The 20,329-nt window shown below is 43.8% G+C and overlaps 2 protein-coding genes across 4 annotated transcripts in view; both read right to left on the reverse strand.

The window, feature by feature from the left end:
• LOC138663705 (oocyte zinc finger protein XlCOF22-like) overlaps nt 1-20,329 on the reverse strand; it is a 469,510-nt gene that overhangs the window by 340,985 nt on the left and 108,196 nt on the right. The window lies entirely within an intron of this gene.
• Nucleotides 1,241-18,397, reverse strand: LOC138663707 (zinc finger protein 419-like). 2 transcript variants are annotated; one of them, XM_069750014.1, is made up of 7 exons: nt 18,338-18,397; nt 12,833-12,973; nt 12,525-12,704; nt 12,324-12,447; nt 12,143-12,240; nt 11,852-11,942; nt 1,241-3,263 (listed from the first exon to the last, which is right to left on the reverse strand). In XM_069750014.1, the coding sequence occupies exons 2-7, from the start codon at nt 12,908-12,910 to the stop codon at nt 2,077-2,079; spliced, it is 1,758 nt and encodes a 585-aa protein (XP_069606115.1). In that variant the 5' UTR covers nt 12,911-12,973; nt 18,338-18,397; the 3' UTR covers nt 1,241-2,076. The 2 variants fall into 2 exon arrangements, with proteins under 2 accessions (XP_069606115.1, XP_069606116.1); XM_069750015.1 differs by lacking the exon at nt 18,338-18,397 and having other exon boundaries at nt 12,833-13,041.

Below are 20,329 nucleotides of genomic sequence, written 5' to 3' on the forward strand. Positions count from 1 at the left end.
ACGGAAGAGACTTTAGCTCCCTCTAAGGTTGCACCTGTTGATGTAGGACTCAGGAGAACTACACGATCTACGGCAGGAATACCGCCTCAGCGATATGCTCAAGATGAATTTGAGTGGGAAGGTATGTCGAGGACGCCAACCTCTAGTGGGGTGGCATGTAAGAGAGTGAACTGTAGTCCCACTGAGAGGGCACTAGGACCCTGTGGTTTTTGCCTGCTGCAGCAGAGGACAGACCCTGCAAAACTCCCGGAGACAATGTGTGCTGGGGGGTGGGGCCTGGTTTCTTGTGTGTAAAGTGAAACAAGGAAGTGAGAGCTGAGAGAAAGGCGGGAAGAAAAGGCAGAAGCTGCTGTGATATCTTAAAAAGAGACTGTGTGTGGATTTACTGCGAGTGTGTTTGGAGGAAAAGAAGCTTTTGAAAGACTTTTGTTGCTAACGTTTCCTGGAGAAGAGCTAACCCTTTATCTAAGAAAAGACTGAGACTTTACTAAAAACCCAGTATGTATTTGGAAGTCTGTGGATTCCCTGTGCATTGAGTGGAGAAACAAGTCTGGGCAGACTGCTGATACAGAGACGGACGGGTTGTCGTGGAAGCATTCCTAGGAGCTACAGAAGCAGAGACAACATCGTGAGACCACTAACTAAGTCCCCGGCGTTTGGGCTCGGCATCGGCCGACAAGACAAGAGGAGCTTGCTGTAACTTATTGGCGCTGAAGATATGGACTGGCTGCAGCCTGTGCGGATTCCTGCCTGAGAGGAAATCCATCTCAGGATACGGTACCATAGTTATAGATACCCGGGTATCTCTGCTCTGAGTGTTTAATTGTTACTTTAGAGGTGTATCTTATATTAGAGTTGTGCAAGTTATACTCAGTGTGCCGTTCCAGGGGCTCCCTTGATAACACTACATTCAATTTACACTTGTTTCCTGTTTTTAGTTGCCCTGTTAGGTAAATTTCTTACTAGTCTGTTGTAAATACCGTTGGAGATTTCTGCCTTGGTCTTGGTTTGTGACTCACTGGATCTTATTCGGACCTCTGGTCATTACAAACAGATGTTTGAGTGGAAGATTTAGTGAAAAGAGATAAATTAACCTGTGCAGGCATACCCCAAGTCACGTGCTGAAAGGCGTGTACATGACATGCTAGTTCATGAGAAATCAAATGACCAGTGCTGGGAAAAGCTCCCTAAGCAAAAAAATGTTAATATGGAAAGGTGAAATAACAGCTATAAAGGTTACTGAAAGCAAAAAAAGAAGACAAAAAACACAGGTAAGTGCAACTTTATTAACTAAAGAAACATTCTCACGTCTTTATTGATTTTATGTGCATAATGAAGTCCATAATTTAAGAGGTTAAGTTAACAATACTTAATTTATAACTATAAAAAGTTTCCCACATTCAAAACATTAAAATAGCTTTACGCCTATGTGAACCTCATTCAGATGTCCATGATTTTTATGGTATGTAACAACATGGACCATCATTCATCAGAGTTTTGAACTGGAGTTTCATGAGTTTCTGGTCAGAGGTCCATTCTTACCATTAGGCTGCCGTGACACTAGCAGTATTTGGTCACTATTATACCTCAGTATTTGTAAGCCAAAACCAGGAGTGGGTGATAAATGCAGAAGTGGTGCATATGTTTCTGTTATACTTTTCCTCTATTTGTTCCTATCCTGGTTTTGGCTTACAAATACTGATGTAAAATACTGACCAAATACTGCTAGTGTGACGGCAGCCTTAGTGTTTCACAACTTTGTGATTTTAAATGAAAAAAATTGTGAGGCTTCTCCTATCCACTACAATGTTGTTCACAAACAGCACATTGATGTCATCAGTGTTCTGCCTATGATTTTCACAAACTCATAGACTTGTATGGATAGTTTTGTCTCCTTAATTCATATCAAGATGGAAAAGGTCGCCTTGATTTGTTTTGTGGACATACAGTTCACAAAAAGCACAGACATGTAGACAGCACTGTAGAATTTAACGCGTACGTGTCTTATTGTGAAAACTACAAGTGAGAAACAGACATTCGAATGAGGCCTTGTGTCCAACAAGATTTGATTTAACATTAATATTTTGATGTATTTTCATGTTTAACAGTATTTTGATGTTTAACAAGAGTTGATTTCTGGTTAAAACATTTTCCACATTCTGAACATGAAAATGGTTTTGTACCCGTGTGGATTCTCTGATGTCTAAGTAGAACTGATTTCTCGCTAAAACACTTCCCACATTCTTCACAAAAAAATGGCTTTATACCTATATGAATGTTTTTATGTTTAATGAGGTTTGATTTTCGGTTAAAACATTTACCACACTCCGAGCATACATGTGGCTTCTCCCCTGTGTGAATTTTCTTATGTTTAACAAGATCTGATGTTTGCCTAAAACATTTTCCACATTCTAAACACGAATATGGCCTCTCCCCAGTGTGACTTCGCTCATGTTTAATAAGATATGATTTTTGATTAAAATATTTCCCACATTCAGAACATGTTAATATCTTTGCTTCTTTATGAATTCCCAGATGTCTAACAAGATCTAATTTAGTATTACAACATTTTCCACATTGTGAACATGAGAACATTTTTGCTTCTGTGTGAATTCCCAGATGTCTAATAAGATCTGATTTAACAATATAGCATTTCCCACATTCAGAGCATGAGAACATATTTGATTCTTTGTGAGTGCTCAAATGTCTAACAAGATTTGATTTAGCAGCGTAACATTTCCCACATTCGGAACATGCATATGGCTTTGCACCTGTGTGTATACTTTGATGTCTATCAAGACCAGATTTTTGGTTAAAACATTTTCCACATTCTGAACAACAATATGGCTTCTCCCCTGTGTGAATTCTCTGATGTCTAAAAAGATCTGATTTCTCGCTAAAACATTTCCCACATTCTCCACAAGAAAATGGCTTCTCCCCTGTGTGAACTTTCTTATGTTTCATAAGATTTGATTTCTGATTAAAACACTTTCCACATTCTGAACATGAATATGGTTTCTCCGTCGTATGACCGCTTTGATTTATAAAAATCCTTTTGTGAGATTTATTTTTTTTAACAGTCTGTGATGAATCAAAAGTTGGAACCTCATTCAAAGTATAAGATGATCGATCATTGCTGTCAAGGAATGGAGGTATAACTTGGATAATGACATGCTCTTCATATGGATCTTGTGTAATACTAGGATCCTCTAATTTACAATGTAAAGATATTGGAGATGCCTCTGAGCACCTGGTGCAGTTATCTGCCAAGAATAAAACATATTTTTTAATAACCACCTGTAAACTGTACTTATATTTTATAACATAAATAAACATTTCTATACAAATTATAAGACATGCAGCAAAGTGCAAAATTTGATTATTAACTTATACCAAGGACTCAAACTGTAGGATTCTTGCTGCTCCACAGCCTGGGGTCATCTTTGCTGGATTTTTCCCTTCATAATGTGCAAAATGCTTTCTATTGGTGAAAGTTCTGGTCTGCAGGTGACCAGTTTATTCCCTGAAATCTTCATCTGAAAGGCATACTGTTGTGATAGATGCAGTATGCGATTTAGCATTGTCTTGCTGAAATATTCAAGGCATTCCCTAAAAATAGATGTTGTCTGGATGGGAGCATGCAATAGGTATGGAAAGTATTCAGACCCCCTTCAATTTTTCACTCTTCGTTTCATTACAGTCATTTGGTGAATTCAAAAAAGTTCATTTTTTCACATTAATGTACACTGTGCACCCCATCTTGACTGAAAAAAACAAATGTAGAAATTTTTGCAAATTTCTTAAATAAGAAAAAATAAAATATCATATGGGTATAAGTATTCAGACCCTTTGTTCAGACACTCATATTTAATTCACATGCAGTCCATTTCCTTGTGATCCTCCTTGAGATGGTTCTACTCCATCATTGGAGGCCAGCTGTGTTTAATTAAACTGATATAAGACCTCACAGCTCACAGTGCATATCAGACCAAATTAGAATCATTAGGTCAAAGGAACTGGCCAAATAGTTCAGAGACAGAATTGTGGCAAGGCACATTTCTGGTCAAGGTTAGAACAGAATTTCTGCAGTACTCAAGGTTCCTAAGAGCACAGTGGCCTCCATAATTAATAATAATTAAATAAAGTTTGGGACCACCAGAAGTCTTCATAGACCTTGCTATCCAGCCAAACTGAGCAATCATGAGAGAAGAGCCTTGGTGAGAGAGGTAATGAAGAACCCCGAGATCACTGTGGCTGAGCTCCAGAGATGGAGTAGGGAGATGGGAGAATGGGAGAAAGTTCCACAAAGTCAACTATCACTGCAGCCCTCCACCAGTCGGGCCTTTATGGCAGAGTGGCCCGACGGAAGCCTCAGAAGTTTTTTGCAATTAGTCAACAGGGTCACAATAATGTGTTTAGAAAAAAAAGAAGCAGATCAACTGCAAAGATGTGAGAAGAATCAAATGTCTAGCGACCAGGAATCCATTATCCTCCAGTGCTGTAATATTCTGGAACTGCAACCTCCTAGGAGGTCCTAAAGTAAAAGGTGTTCAGTGCTCAGAGACACAATTAAGGTGGGGAGTCGGACCAGACCACCACTGAGCAAGATACTGAAGTACAACATGCTCAAAGACATGCTTGAGGAGAAAAGGCTGATCCCAACCACCACTTAGCAAGACAAAGGAAGTACAAAGTGTTCAGTGCTCGGAGACACAGCCGAGATGAGGAGGCTGAGTTCGACCACCACTGAACAAGACACAGAAGTACAAGGTGTTCGGTGCTTAGAGACACGGCCGAAGTGAGGACACTGAACCCAGACCACCCCAGAGCAAGACAATGAAGGTGAAACGGTGCAACTGGGCCAAAAAATATCTGAAGACAGATAATACATCAAAATAAAAAAATTGATGGTTTTCACTTAGTTGCATAATAATTCTACACACACACACACACACACACACACACACACACACATTCTCCTAAAAAAAAAAAACACAACCGTACTATCTAAATATTCAGGATAATTAACCTTTCGGACTGACGACAACACTATAGTTGTTCAATACTAAAATTAATCAAAAATACAAATTGACTAATAATTCTGCACACAATGTACATGATACAATTTTAACTCATATTTATGGGTTGCACAATGGGAACTGTGTTTGCAAACAATGATTTCTGGAAGTTTTCCTGATACCATGTAGTGATTTACATGACTGTATCATACCCGTTTTTATTGTACCGCCGTCTTAGGGCATGTAGATCATGAGCTATTAATATTGACCATCAGACTTGTCCCTTGTGCACATGGATTTCTCCAAAATCTTTGCTGATATTTGTAAATGGTGGGATATTTAAAGTGTCACGTTGAGGAACATTTTTCTGAAATTGTTCCTCAATTTTTAGAAGTAGTTGTTCATAGATTGTTGACCTCTGATCATATTTGCTTCTGAGAGACTCTGCCTCTCTAATGTGCTCTTTTTATAAAGTCATGTGACTTATTTGAAAATTGATCCTCCAGCTGTCTTTCATTAGTATCACTAACCTTTCCAGTAAGTTAATCAGCATTCCTGACATTCAAAAAAGTATCACATTTTCATCCTTATGCATTGTGTATGTTGGTTTAACGAGGAAAAATAACAGTGCACAGCGTTCAAAACAATTAACTGCAAACTGCAGCAGCCAGTGAATGATGGCCTCCCACGAGAAATAATCATAGGTGACACATGAGAATTTTGAAATAATATGGTTCCTTTCAGTTTTCTAATTACTCTGTTTCATTTCTAAACAATAATGAAGGGTTAAATGTGTCACGCAACAAACTGAAAAGAAAAATGTGGATGGCCTTGGATACAGGTTCCCTCAGAAATGAATATAGGTACTGATTGGTGTCTGACGAGGCAGAAGTGAGAAACTTGGATATAAAAAAACTCTGTAGTCAAGCGAGATTGTCCTTTGCAAATAGAAGTGCGAAAGAGCCTGAGTAATTTTGTCTTATCCTTTCATCATGTTACTCTTTTCTTTTCATTTTTTAAAGACTGACATGACACCTGTTATGGCTGGCAATCAGGCAACACAGCGTGCAGTAATCAGCGCACATACAGAGATCTGGCAATAACCAAAAACAATAGGACGAGCTCTGAGACGTGGAATCTCTGTAGACTGCAGTACCTGATCTATCCTCACACAACTATAAGCAGCAGTGGATTGCGCCTAACAACTACCTATGCAACTCGGCACTGCCTGAGGAGCTGACTAGCCTGAAGATAGAAATACAAGCCTGACTTACCTCAGAGAAATACCCCAAAGGAATAGGCAGCCCCCCACATATAATGACTGTTAGCAAGATGAAAAGACAAACGTAGGAATGAAATAGATTCAGCAAAGTGAGGCCCGATATTCTAGACAGAGCGAGGATAGCAAAGAGAACTATGCAGTCTACAAAAAACCCTAAAACGAAAACCACGCAAAGGGGCAAAAAGACCCACCGTGCCGAACTAACAGCACGGCGGTGCACCCCTCTGCTTCTCAGAGCTTCCAGCAAAAGACAATAGCAAGCTGGACAGAAAAAAACAGAAAACAAACTAGAAGCACTTATCTAGCAGAGCAGCAGGCCCAAGGAAAGATGCAGTAGCTCAGATCCAACACTGGAACATTGACAAGGAGCAAGGAAGACAGACTCAGGTGGAGCTAAATAGCAAGGCAGCCAACGAGCTCACCAAAACACCTGAGGGAGGAAGCCCAGAGACTGCAATACCACTTGTGACCACAGAAGTGAACTCAGCCACAGAATTCACAACAGTACCCCCCCCTTGAGGAGGGGTCACCGAACCCTCACCAGAACCCCCAGGCCGACCAGGATGAGCCACATGAAAGGCACGAACAAGATCTGGGGCATGGACATCAAAGGCAAAAACCCAGGAATTATCTTCCTGAGCATAACCCTTCCATTTGACCAGATACTGGAGTTTCCGTCTAGAGACACGAGAATCCAAAATCTTCTCCACAATATACTCCAATTCCCCCTCCACCAAAACAGGGGCAGGAGGCTCCACAGATGGAACCATAGGTGCCACGTATCTCCTCAACAACGACCTATGGAATACATTATGTATGGAAAAGGAGTCTGGGAGGGTCAGACGAAAAGACACCGGATTGAGAATCTCAGAAATCCTATACGGACCAATAAAACGAGGTTTAAATTTAGGAGAGGAAACCTTCATAGGAATATGACGAGAAGATAACCAAACCAAATCCCCAACACGAAGTCGGGGTCCCACACGGCGTCTGCGATTAGCGAAAAGCTGAGCCTTCTCCTGGGACAAGGTCAAATTGTCCACTACCTGAGTCCAGATCTGCTGCAACCTGTCCACCACAGAATCCACACCAGGACAGTCCGAAGACTCAACCTGTCCTGAAGAGAAACGAGGATGGAACCCAGAATTGCAGAAAAATGGAGAGACCAAGGTAGCCGAGCTGGCCCGATTATTAAGGGCGAACTCAGCCAACGGCAAAAATGACACCCAATCATCCTGGTCAGCGGAAACAAAACATCTCAGATATGTTTCCAAGGTCTGATTGGTTCGTTCGGTCTGGCCATTAGTCTGAGGATGGAAGGCCGAGGAGAAAGATAGGTCAATGCCCATCCTACCACAAAAGGCTCGCCAGAACCTCGAGACAAACTGGGAACCTCTGTCAGAAACAATATTCTCAGGAATGCCATGTAAACGAACCACATGCTGGAAGAACAAAGGCACCAAATCAGAGGAGGAAGGCAATTTAACCAAGGGCACCAGATGGACCATTTTAGAAAAGCGATCACAGACCACCCAAATGACCGACATTTTTTGAGAAACGGGAAGGTCAGAAATGAAATCCATCGAAATATGTGTCCAAGGCCTCTTCGGGACCGGCAAGGGCAAAAGCAACCCACTGGCACGTGAACAGCAGGGCTTAGCCCTAGCACAAATTCCACAGGACTGCACAAAAGCACGCACATCCCGTGACAGAGATGGCCACCAGAAGGATCTAGCAACCAACTCCCTGGTACCAAAGATTCCTGGATGACCGGCCAGCACCGAACAATGAAGTTCAGAGATAACTTTACTAGTCCACCTATCAGGGACGAACAGTTTCTCGGCCGGACAACGATCAGGTTTATTAGCCTGAAATTTCTGCAACACTCTCCGCAAATCAGGGGAGATGGCAGACACAATAACTCCTTCCTTGAGGATACTCGCCGGCTCAGATAACCCCGGAGAGTCGGGCACAAAACTCCTAGACAGAGCATCCGCCTTCACATTTTTAGAGCCCGGAAGGTATGAAATCACAAAATCAAAACGAGCAAAAAATAACGACCAACGGGCCTGTCTAGGATTCAAGCGCTTGGCAGACTCGAGATAAGTCAAGTTCTTATGATCAGTCAATACCACCACGCGATGCTTAGCACCCTCAAGCCAATGACGCCACTCCTCGAATGCCCACTTCATGGCCAGCAACTCTCGGTTGCCCACATCATAATTACGCTCAGCAGCAGAAAATTTCCTGGAAAAGAAAGCACATGGTTTGAACACTGAGCAACCAGAACCTCTCTGTGACAAAACCGCCCCTGCACCAATCTCAGAAGCATCAACCTCGACCTGGAACGGAAGAGAAACATCAGGTTGACATAACACAGGGGCACAGCAAAAACGACGCTTCAACTCCTGAAAAGCTTCCACGGCAGCAGAAGACCAATTAACCAAATCAGCACCCTTCTTGGTCAAATCGGTCAATGGTCTGGCAATGCTAGAAAAATTACAGATGAAGCGACGATAAAAATTAGCAAAGCCCAGGAATTTCTGCAGACTTTTTAGAGATGTCGGCTGAGTCCAATCCTGGATGGCCTGAACCTTGACCGGATCCATCTCGATAGTAGAAGGGGAAAAGATGAACCCCAAAAATGAAACTTTCTGCACACCGAAGAGACACTTTGATCCCTTCACGAACAAGGAATTAGCACGCAGTACCTGGAAAACCATTCTGACTTGCTTCACATGAGACTCCCAATCATCTGAGAAGATCAAAATGTCATCCAAGTAAACAATCAAGAATTTATCCAGATACTCACGGAAAATGTCATGCATAAAAGACTGAAAAACAGATGGAGCATTGGCAAGTCCGAACGGCATCACCAGATACTCAAAATGACCCTCGGGCGTATTAAATGCCGTTTTCCATTCATCTCCCTGCCTGATTCTCACCAGATTATACGCACCACGAAGATCAATCTTAGTAAACCAACTAGCCCCCTTAATCCGAGCAAACAAGTCAGAAATCAATGGCAAGGGATACTGAAACTTAACAGTGATCTTATTAAGAAGGCGGTAATCAATACACGGTCTTAGCGAACCATCCTTCTTGGCTACAAAAAAGAACCCTGCTCCCAATGGTGACGACGATGGGCGAATATGTCCCTTCTCCAGGGACTCCTTCACATAACTGCGCATAGCGGTGTGTTCAGGTACGGACAAATTAAATAAACGACCCTTAGGGAATTTACTACCAGGAATCAAATCGATAGCACAATCACAATTCCTATGCGGAGGTAGGGCATCAGACTTGGACTCTTCAAATACATCCTGAAAGTCCGACAAGAACTCTGGGATGTCAGAAGGAATGGATGACGAAATAGACAAAAATGGAACATCACCATGTACTCCCTGACAACCCCAGCTGGTTACCGACATAGAGTTCCAATCCAATACTGGATTATGGGTTTGTAGCCATGGCAACCCCAACACGACCACATCATGCAAATTATGCAGTACCAGAAAGCGAATAACTTCCTGATGTGCAGGAGCCATGCACATGGTCAGCTGGGCCCAGTACTGAGGCTTATTCTTGGCCAAAGGTGTAGCATCAATTCCTCTCAACGGAATAGGACACCGCAAAGGCTCCAAGAAAAATCCACAACGTTTAGCATAATCCAAATCCATCAGATTCAGGGCAGCGCCTGAATCCACAAACGCCATGACAGAATACGATGACAAAGAGCACATTAAGGTAATGGACAAAAGGAATTTGGACTGTACAGTACCAATAACGGCAGAGCTATCGAACCGCCTAGTGCGTTTAGGACAATTAGAAATAGCATGAGTAGAATCACCACAATAGAAACACAGTCTGTTCAGACGTCTGTGTTCTTGCCGTTCTACTTTAGTCATAGTCCTGTCGCACTGCATAGGCCCAGGTCTACTCTCAGGCAGTACCGCCAGATGGTGCACAGATTTACGCTCGCGCAAGCGACGACCGATCTGAATGGCCAAGGACATAGACTCATTCAAACCAGCAGGCATAGGAAATCCCACCATTACATCCTTAAGAGCTTCAGAGAGACCCTTTCTGAACAAAGCCGCTAGTGCAGATTCATTCCACAGAGTGAGTACTGACCATTTCCTAAATTTCTGACAATATACTTCTACATCATCCTGACCCTGGCATAAAGCCAGCAGATTTTTCTCAGCCTGATCCACTGAATTAGGCTCATCGTAAAGCAATCCGAGCGCCAGGAAAAATGCATCAACATTACTCAATGCAGAATCTCCTGGTGCAAGAGAAAACGCCCAGTCCTGTGGGTCGCCGCGCAAAAAAGAAATAATAATCAAAACCTGTTGAATAGGATTACCAGAAGAATGAGGTTTCAAGGCCAAAAATAGCTTACAATTATTTCTGAAGCTCAGGAACTTAGTTCTGTCACCAAAAAACAAATCAGGAATCGGAATTCTTGGTTCTAGCATCGATTTCTGACCAATAGTATCTTGAATCTTTTGTACATTTACAACGAGATTATCCATTGAGGAGCACAGAGCCTGAATATCCATGTCCACAGCTGTGTCCTGAAGCACTCTAATGTCTAGGGGAAAAAAAAGACTGAAGACAGAGCTAAGAAAAAAAAATGATGTCAGGATTTCTTTTTTCCCTCTATTGGGAATCATTGGTGTGGCTCCTTGTACTGTTATGGCTGGCAATCAGGCAACACAGCGTGCAGTAATCAGCGCACATACAGAGATCTGGCAATAACCAAAAACAATAGGACGAGCTCTGAGACGTGGAATCTCTGTAGACTGCAGTACCTGATCTATCCTCACACAACTATAAGCAGCAGTGGATTGCGCCTAACAACTACCTATGCAACTCGGCACTGCCTGAGGAGCTGACTAGCCTGAAGATAGAAATACAAGCCTGACTTACCTCAGAGAAATACCCCAAAGGAATAGGCAGCCCCCCACATATAATGACTGTTAGCAAGATGAAAAGACAAACGTAGGAATGAAATAGATTCAGCAAAGTGAGGCCCGATATTCTAGACAGAGCGAGGATAGCAAAGAGAACTATGCAGTCTACAAAAAACCCTAAAACGAAAACCACGCAAAGGGGCAAAAAGACCCACCGTGCCGAACTAACAGCACGGCGGTGCACCCCTCTGCTTCTCAGAGCTTCCAGCAAAAGACAACAGCAAGCTGGACAGAAAAAAACAGAAAACAAACTAGAAGCACTTATCTAGCAGAGCAGCAGGCCCAAGGAAAGATGCAGTAGCTCAGATCCAACACTGGAACATTGACAAGGAGCAAGGAAGACAGACTCAGGTGGAGCTAAATAGCAAGGCAGCCAACGAGCTCACCAAAACACCTGAGGGAGGAAGCCCAGAGACTGCAATACCACTTGTGACCACAGAAGTGAACTCAGCCACAGAATTCACAACAGACACCCAACTTTTATTTACATGTTAAGAATTAGTTCTGTCATGGCACATATATTCACATGAGAAGAAACTGTTACTTCTTTGCACTTAGTGGTTAAAACTCACCTGAGTCCACATCTGTAAGAATCTGTTCTTTACACCACTCATCACCCCTCACATACGTCTCTGTAGTATTAATATGGGTCAGATCTTCAACCTGAAACAAATATTGTAAAAGTCAGAGACAGATGGAGAAGTCACATCTATGATCAGCTCTAATCCTGCCATCTACACCGTTCTCATTACACAAGTATAAAACATATAATACTGGTGGATTAACAACAAGACTGAGCACAAGACCTTCACAGCTGTCTACACATCATAGGGGAGATCTCATGACACCTTCTCTCCATCTACCTGATCATCCTGAGGAACATTGGGATCTTCTTGTTTACAATCCTGTGGAAGAAGAGGACGGGGACATCTCTCTGGTGTTGTCCTCTTACTGGATAGATCTGGAGGAAACAAATACAGGTACTGAATTCATTCTTTACATACATATAATTATAGGCTGTGTGTATTTAGTCCTGTCTATTACCTGGAGATGTGAGGGGCTGGGGAACCTCCATCATGACATCCTTGTACAGATCTTTGTGTCCTTCTAAATACTCCCACTGCTCCATGGAGAAATAGACAGCGACATCCTGACACCTTATAGGAACCTGACACATACAATGATAACGTCAACCCCCCTCCATAGCGTTACCGTATAATGTCCTAGCATTCCCATCAGTGTCACCTCTCCAGTCAGAAGCTCAATCATCTTGTAGGTGAGTTCTAAGATCTTCTGGTCATTGATGTCCTCATGTATCAGTGGGTGAGGTGGAGACCCCATGATTGGGCTCAGGGGTCTTCCCCATCTTTCATACATGGGGTATTCACAGCGCTCGCTAGAGGTCTTCTTCACTACTGTATAATCCTGGTTATGGAGAGAGACATTAATAAACCTCACTACAGACATTTCCAGAGTCCTCACACTCCAGTTTTATCCCTCTGTTATTCCCATAGATAAGAATGATGTAATGTGACGTCATCAGAATCTCTCACCTCTCCAGTAAGTCGGAAGAGGATCTCTAGGGTGACGTGTAAAATCTTTTCCACCATCTTGTCCCTGTCCCTATCCATCCTTGACAAGTTTTGAAAATTTTGAGGAAGATCTCAATCACTAGTATTCAATAATGTAGAAACCTAAATGGCAAGAAGATGAACCAGTGTAAAAACATACAAAATACCACGTAAAAAATACAGTTGTGATGCCAGTGTAAAATAATATAGTAGAGCACAGGTGAGTTATAACATCCTCTCTGGCATCTCTATTCATGTTTGACTCCTCATTAAAATTGGACAAACCTAAATGGAAAGATGACAACCTGTGAAAACATTCAAAATATCATGTGTAAATGCAATTACTAGCGTTGAGATGCAGCTATAAAACAAGAATGTGATAGAACACTACATAAATCTTGAGGTCAGACACAGAATAGCTATAGTTTATTCTGTCAATTGAGATCATTGGAGATAAATTCAGAAAATTTAGTATAAAGAACACAATGCTCGGAATCACAGTCTTTAGACAGTCAACAAAATATGGTAACGGTTAATTTTTATATATCTCATCACTACACGATAAGTTCTAGAAAGAAGACGTCTTATAACTCCAGCTGCTATTCTACATTTCAACATGTTCATGAAAAAAAAACAGTTTTTCTTCTTGATTGCTTTAATGTATGGGTGCACAGCTCAGTTCAAACTACCCTCAATCTTCAATTTCAATTTTTTTATTTTTTTTATTTTTACAGCAGGACAAGTCATTCACAGACACCGAAAGCTAGATTTTAATGTCTGCATAAAAATATATAATGTAGGTCATTTTCTTCTAAAAAAGGAAGATATCCAAGCCTATTTTCCAACCGTCAACCGTTCCTGCTGTAAACAAAGTAAATTTACAATAACAGAAACAAATTTTAAAAAAGGCAGAAATGTGCTTTTTAATCATTTAAAAAAAGAAAGTTAAAAAAAGCTAAACAATACATAACATGCATCATAGAAAGTAAAATATACACACGAAAACCAATGATTCAATATTCAGTACATTAAAGCCATTACCTCTTGTGGGTGGTGGTGCCTGCACCAACACACGTTTCGGCTACTGGCTGCTTCTGGGGACAACCTTGCACTACGCTGTAACATCTGGCTGCTGCGGGTTGGACGCTGCAGATGTACTCAGCGTCTGACCCGCAGCGTTTACTGACTGTGTGCACATACCCTATCTGCAAAAAGGAAATCACTTTTTTTTCCTTCCCAGAAACTGTTTCAATAAGCTTTATTTCAAGTGACAAAAAAACACATGCAATGAAAACATGCATCAAAAACGCATGTGGAAAAAAAACACATCAAAAACGCATGTAAAAAAAAAATGCATAAAAAACGCAGGTGACCTGCCAGTGACCTCAGATGCAGATTTCACCTGCGTCAAATCCTGAGCCAATCCTGACCGTGGAAACATAACCTTATGTTACGCTTGTAGTGTCAATGTGACCCCAATCTTCTTCAGTATTGTAACATCTGTGCCGAGTTCCTGTCCGCTTTACTCCTGCCTCGGCCACTAGGTGGCGCTACTTTGTTGTAAGTGATGCATAACAGCATTGGTTTTGTTTTGGTGCCACTACTCCAGGCCTCACAACCCCGCAGAGGTCATGTTCACAGGATTTCCTTAGTATTGCCTAAGGCTACTTTGACACATCAGGATTTTGCCGTCCACCGCAATCCCGTTTTTTTCAAAATTCGCTGATCTGCCGAATTATGCCGCCAGATCCATTTTTTCCCATAGACTAGTATTAGAGCCAGATTGCGCTGGATGGCTTCACGTTACGTCCGTTTTCCGGCAAAAATTGTTGGTCCGGCGGTCGGACAAATCGGACGGAGGAACTTCTTTGTGTCCTGCGAAAAAACGGACAGCACCTGATCCGGCCCCGTCCTGCTTTTCCTATAATGGAAGCCTATGGCTCCGGATCCATCAAATGCAGGAATCCGGCTATGATTTGAAACTGAGCATGCCAGATTTTTAGAATTTTCCAGTTCTGGGGTCTCTCTCTCTCTAAACATACCTGATCCAATTTGCCAGAATAGCTACTCAGATCCGGCAAAAAAACGGATCTGTCGCATCAGGACGCCCATCCGTTCACCCTCATCACCTCACTATCCAACAACCCAAAACGACTTTTTGAAACCTTAAACTCCCTCCTGAAACCTAAAGTACAGGACCCCATCTCCAATCTCAGTGGTGAGGATCTGGCCACTTATTTCCTAGAAAAAAAATCAACCACATCCATCAGGATATCTAAGCCCAATCTCCTCAGTGCCTGGATCCCCTTCCCTGCCGCACCTCAAGCTCTATAGACATCTTTGAGCCTGTTTCAGAAGAAGAAGTTTCCAAGTTCCTCACTTCTGCTCGGCCTACAACCTGCAATAGTGACCCCATTCCTTCATCTCTCCTGCAGTCTCTCTCACCAGTGGTCACCACTCACCTGACTAAAATATTTAACCTCTCTCTTTCTTCAGGTATCTTTCCCTCATTTAAACATGCCATCATTACCCCTTTACCTAAAAAGCCATCCCTGGACCAGAACTGCACTGCTAACTACAGACCTGTCTCTAACCTTTCCTTCATCTCTAAACTCCTGGAACGCTTCGTCCACTCCCGTCTAATCCGCTATCTCTCGGATAACTCTCTTCTTGACCCCTTACAATCTGGTTTCCGCTCTTTACACTCCACTGAAACTGCCCTCACTAAAGTCTCTAATGATCTAATAATGGCTAAATCCAAAGGTCATTGCTCCCTGCTGATTCTCCTGGATCTATCTGCCGCATTTGACACTGTGGATCACCAGCTCCTTCTCACTATGCTCCGCTCCATAGGCCTCAAGGACACAGCCCTCTCCTGGTTCTCCTCCTACCTCTCTGACCGCTCCTTCACTGTATCTTTTGCCGGCTCCTCTTCCTCTCCTCGTCCCCTTACTATCGGGGTTCCGCAGGGCTCAGTCCTGGGCCCCCTCCTTTTCTGTCTATACACTGCCCCTATTGGACAAACAATCAGCAGATTTGGGTTCCAGTACCATCTCTATGCTGACGACACCCAATTATACACTTCTTCCTCTGACATCACCCCCACTCTAATTCAAAATACCAAGGATTGTCTGTCTGCTGTCTCTAACATCATGTCCTCCCTCTATCTGAAACTAAATCTCTCCAAAACTGAACTACTTGTGTTTCTCTCTTCTACTAACCTCACTCTACCCAACATCGAAATTACCCTGGAGGGTTCAACCATAACTCCCAAGCAGCATGCCCGCTCTCTTGGGGTCATATTCGACACCGAACTTTCCTTTACTCCCTATATCCGATCACTCACTCGCTCCTGTCACCTGCATCTTAAAAACATCTCCAGAATCCGACCTTTTCTCAAATTGGAAACTGCTAAGACTCTTACTGTCGCTCTTATTCATTCTCATCTGGACTACTGCAACTCTCTTCTGATCGGTCTCCCTCTTTCCAAACTTTCTCCTCTCCAATCCATCTTGAATGCGGCAGCCAGGGTCATATTTCTGTCCAGCCACTTCACCGATGCCTCCATCTTGTGCCAGTCATTACACTGGCTACCCATTCGCTACAGGGTCCAGTATAAACTCATCTCTCACCCACAAAGCTCTCCACAGTTCTGCACCGCCTCATATCTCCTCTCTCATCTCTGTCTATCGCCCTACATGTGCCCTCCGTTCTACAAATGACCTAAGACTAACATCCCCCGTAATCCGAACCTCGCACCTCCGTCTCCAAGACTTCTCTCGTGCTGCGCCAGCTCTCTGGAATGCACTTCCCCAGACGATCAGACTGACACCTAGCACCGACCTATTCAAGCGCGCTTTAAAAACCCATCTCTTCAAACAAGCCTACCACATCAACTACTCAGTAAACTAACTTTGTCCTGTTCCCTCCTTCCAAATATTATCTGCATGTGAATCTGCACCCTACTATTCATCTGTCTCCTCACCCTCCATGCACACGATAACTGCACTTGATACTTGACTATTGCACTTGAACACACAGGCTGATGACCGGATCATGCAGCTTTATATGAAAATCCCTATTTATTATAATTGCCAGACCTGAAATAACAAGCACTTTTCACCTACTGTGTCCCCCCCCCATTTCCTTGTAGATTGTAAGCTTGCAAGCAGGGACCTCACCCCTAATGTCACTGTTTAAATTGTACTGAATTTATTGTCTGTACATGTCCCCACTTAATTGTAAAGTGCTGCGGAATATGTTGGTGCTATATAAATAAAAATTATTATTATTATCAGGTTATTCACTATTTTCGACGGATCCAGTGATCCGTCACACCACTGGATTAAGCCTGACGGCGAAAACCTGATGTGTGAAAGTAGCCTAAGTCTGCCTGCTATTTAAACCCCTGGGTTTCTGACTTCCACTGCTAGTCAATTAGTTTTGATACCTGACTATGCTCTTGTCCTGGCTTCTGCCGGTTTCCTTATTCTTCCTTTTCCGAAGCTTGGTATGAATTATGACCATTCTCTTGTCTGACTATTCTGTTCCTGATGTGACCTCTTGGCTATGACCCTGCATGGCGATCCTTCCTGCCTCTGGCTTGCTCCTTCAGACAGCAACTGTTGAGAATAAACAATCCAGTGGAACCTGTTGCAAGACAAGATGCTTGTACAGGGGTTACAGCGTGAAGGCCGGGGAACCTCTTGAATGTGACAAGTCTGTCCGCGGTAGCCTTTTTGACCCTGTGGCCTCTCATAAAGGTGACTATTATGCTGCGATGTAGTAGCTGTACACAGAGATCTTTGGTTGAGTGACATGTGTCACTGCCAAAATCAATTCCCAGCCTGAGCCCTAACATATACTGTCTCCATAAGGGAAAAATAGGTGAAAATGCAGGAAATAGGTGATATAAGGGCCAGAAAAATGTAATACCATTGTTCATCATGTGCACACAGGACAGACTACTCTGAAAGCTCACTGAATGTACTAGTGATGAGCGAACGTGCTCGGATAAGGCGTTATCTGAGCATGCTTGCGTGCAAATAGAGTATCTTTGTCGTGCTCAAAAACTGTTCGAGTCCCCGCAGCTGCATGTCTCGTGGCTGTTCGACAGCCATAACACATGCAGGGATTACCTAACAAGCAAACAGACAGCCGTGGCGACTCACAGTTTTCGAGCACGCCGAAGATACTTGGTTTGCACCCGAGCATGCTTAGGTAACGCCTTATCCGAGCACGTTCACTCATCACTAGCGGTTAGTCTTTAAGTAAATGAACTGGAAAGAAATGACAGCAGAATGACATCTGTGCGCTGTCCATTATCCACAGACTCGTTGCTAGGAGACGTTGGGAACTTCCTCTTCAGCCTCCGCACAATGTATAAGTCAAGAAGAACAACATCCAAATAGTAAAACACCAGAACATGGTCGTACGATGTACATCATATCTAATCCTGATAGAGGATAACGGGGCTCCAGCACCTACCTCCACCTGAAGAGCCGCACTCCACATATATGGCTGCTCTGTGCACACAGGACCTGTGATGAGGTCACAGGAGGGGAGGAGTCAAGGGTCACATGATCAGAGGCCTCAGTGTATGCAGGACTCTGCTGTGCTGGATGGATAAGCGGAAGTTTGTGTGTGGGGTCAGGAGGGGTTTACAGGGTGGATATAGCAGAGTCGCATGTGTACGAGGGGTACGGAGCGGAGCCCAGTGTGTACTGAGCAGAGCCGTATGTGTACGAGGTGTACGGAGCGGAGCCGTGTGTGTATGAGGTGTACGGAGCGGAGCCGTGTGTGTACGAGGTGTACGGAGCGGAGCCGCTTGTGTATGAGGTGTATGTAACACTCCAGGTAACTGGTTGTTACAGTGGTATTGCCTTCCTCATGAGGAGGGTGATGCCTTGCTTGGAAGCGAGAAGGATCCCTTTAACAGGTAAGGCCACGTTCACATTAGCGTTGCGCGCCGGTGACGCAACGGCGACGCAACGCGCGACGCACCAAAAACGCGCGCAAAAACGCGTTTTGCGACGCGTGCGTCGTTTTTTGACGAAAATCGGACGCACGAAAAATGCAACTTGTTGCATTTTCGTGCGTCCGACGCTAGCGTCGAAAACGACGCACATGTCGAAAAACGCAAACAAAAAAACGCACGCGTCCCCTATGTTAAACATAGGGGCGCGTCGCCGCTGCGTCGCCGACGCAACAACGACGCACATTAGCGTAACGCTAATGTGAACGTAGCCTAACACTTACATGCAACATAGAAGGGGGAGCTCTGGTCCAGTTTGTGGGTGGCTCCCTTATATATATTCTGGCTGGAGGAGGAGTTAGTCAATCAGAGACAGGGACGGAGTCAGTCAGGAAGAGAGCTGGAGCCGTGCAGACCTGAGGTGCTGCAGCTCCTGTGAGGAAAGCTGGGGCCGTGCAGACCCGTGGTTCTGCAGCTCCTGGGAAAGGAAAGAGACAGAACAGTCTGTAGAGAGTGTGAAGGAGCAAAGAAGAGCTGGAGAAGCTGCGACTGAGCTTCCTCCACACTGAAGCGCAGAAACTGGTGGCCGGAAGACCGAGGTTGTGGGGGTAACTGTGCCCCAAAGCAGAAATCGGCGGACAGGAGATTGCAGGTCGCCTGTCCACACCCGAAGGCACAGTAACACCTAGAGCCCCGAGTCATCACGAGAGACACCTGTAAAAAGGCTCAAGTTACCAGCCGTGCGGGTAGTGTCCTACCTAAATGGGACAGAGAGAGAACGTAAGGACCTTGTGCGAGGCCGGGATCACACACAGCGAGATACGGCCGAGTCTCGCAGGTTAAAACCAAGCTCTGGCACTCCAGAGCGGAGCGTGTGGCCGCATAGCAATACATGCAGCCGCACGCTCCACTCCGGAGTGCCGGTACCAGAGCTTGTTTTTAACCTGCGAGACTCGGCCGTATCTCACTGTAGTGTGACTCCGGCCTAAGACAGCAAGGGACTACCATGGTCCCTCTCTAGGCTATTAATATCTGCCCTCAGTCACTGGCTTTCCCATGCTGTAAATCCATCTGAAGGGGTTAAATAATTTTACACCCAGGAGCTCTGCTATGCTCCTGACTGTAAAACTTGGTGAATAAATGGAATTCAGGGGAATGTACTGTAGTTACCTCGAGTTGCGGTGATGCGCCCTCTGCTGGATGAACTCAAATGAACTCGAGCGTGGGAAAATATTCTGAAAAGTTCCCAGGCTCGAGTTCATATGAGTTCATCCAGCAAAGGGCGCATCACCGCGACTCAAAGTAACTACAGTACATTCCCCTGCATTCCATTCATTCACCAAGTTTTACAGTCAGGAGCACAGCTGAATTAGCAGAGCTCCTGGGTGTAAAATGATTTAACCCCTTCAGATGGATTTACAGCGTGGGACAAGACTGTAACGACGGAAGGTATGGAATATTGTTGTTTGTTTTATTAACTTTGTTTCAGGTGACAAGGGTCTTCA

This window comes from Ranitomeya imitator, chromosome 2, assembly GCF_032444005.1.
Source record: "Ranitomeya imitator isolate aRanImi1 chromosome 2, aRanImi1.pri, whole genome shotgun sequence".
NCBI classification, from domain to species: domain Eukaryota; kingdom Metazoa; phylum Chordata; class Amphibia; order Anura; family Dendrobatidae; genus Ranitomeya; species Ranitomeya imitator.

Bases quoted from the DNA above. Each gene is read 5' to 3' on its own strand.
- LOC138663707 (XM_069750014.1), bottom strand. From the start codon at position 12,910: ATGGATAGGGACAGGGACAAGATGGTGGAAAAGATTTTACACGTCACC. The intron at 12,705-12,832 runs GTGAGAGATTCT...CTCCATAACCAG, and splicing joins TCTTCCGACTTACTGGAGAG to GATTATACAGTAGTGAAGAA. The intron at 12,448-12,524 runs GTGACACTGATG...TGTATGTGTCAG, and splicing joins TTGAGCTTCTGACTGGAGAG to GTTCCTATAAGGTGTCAGGA.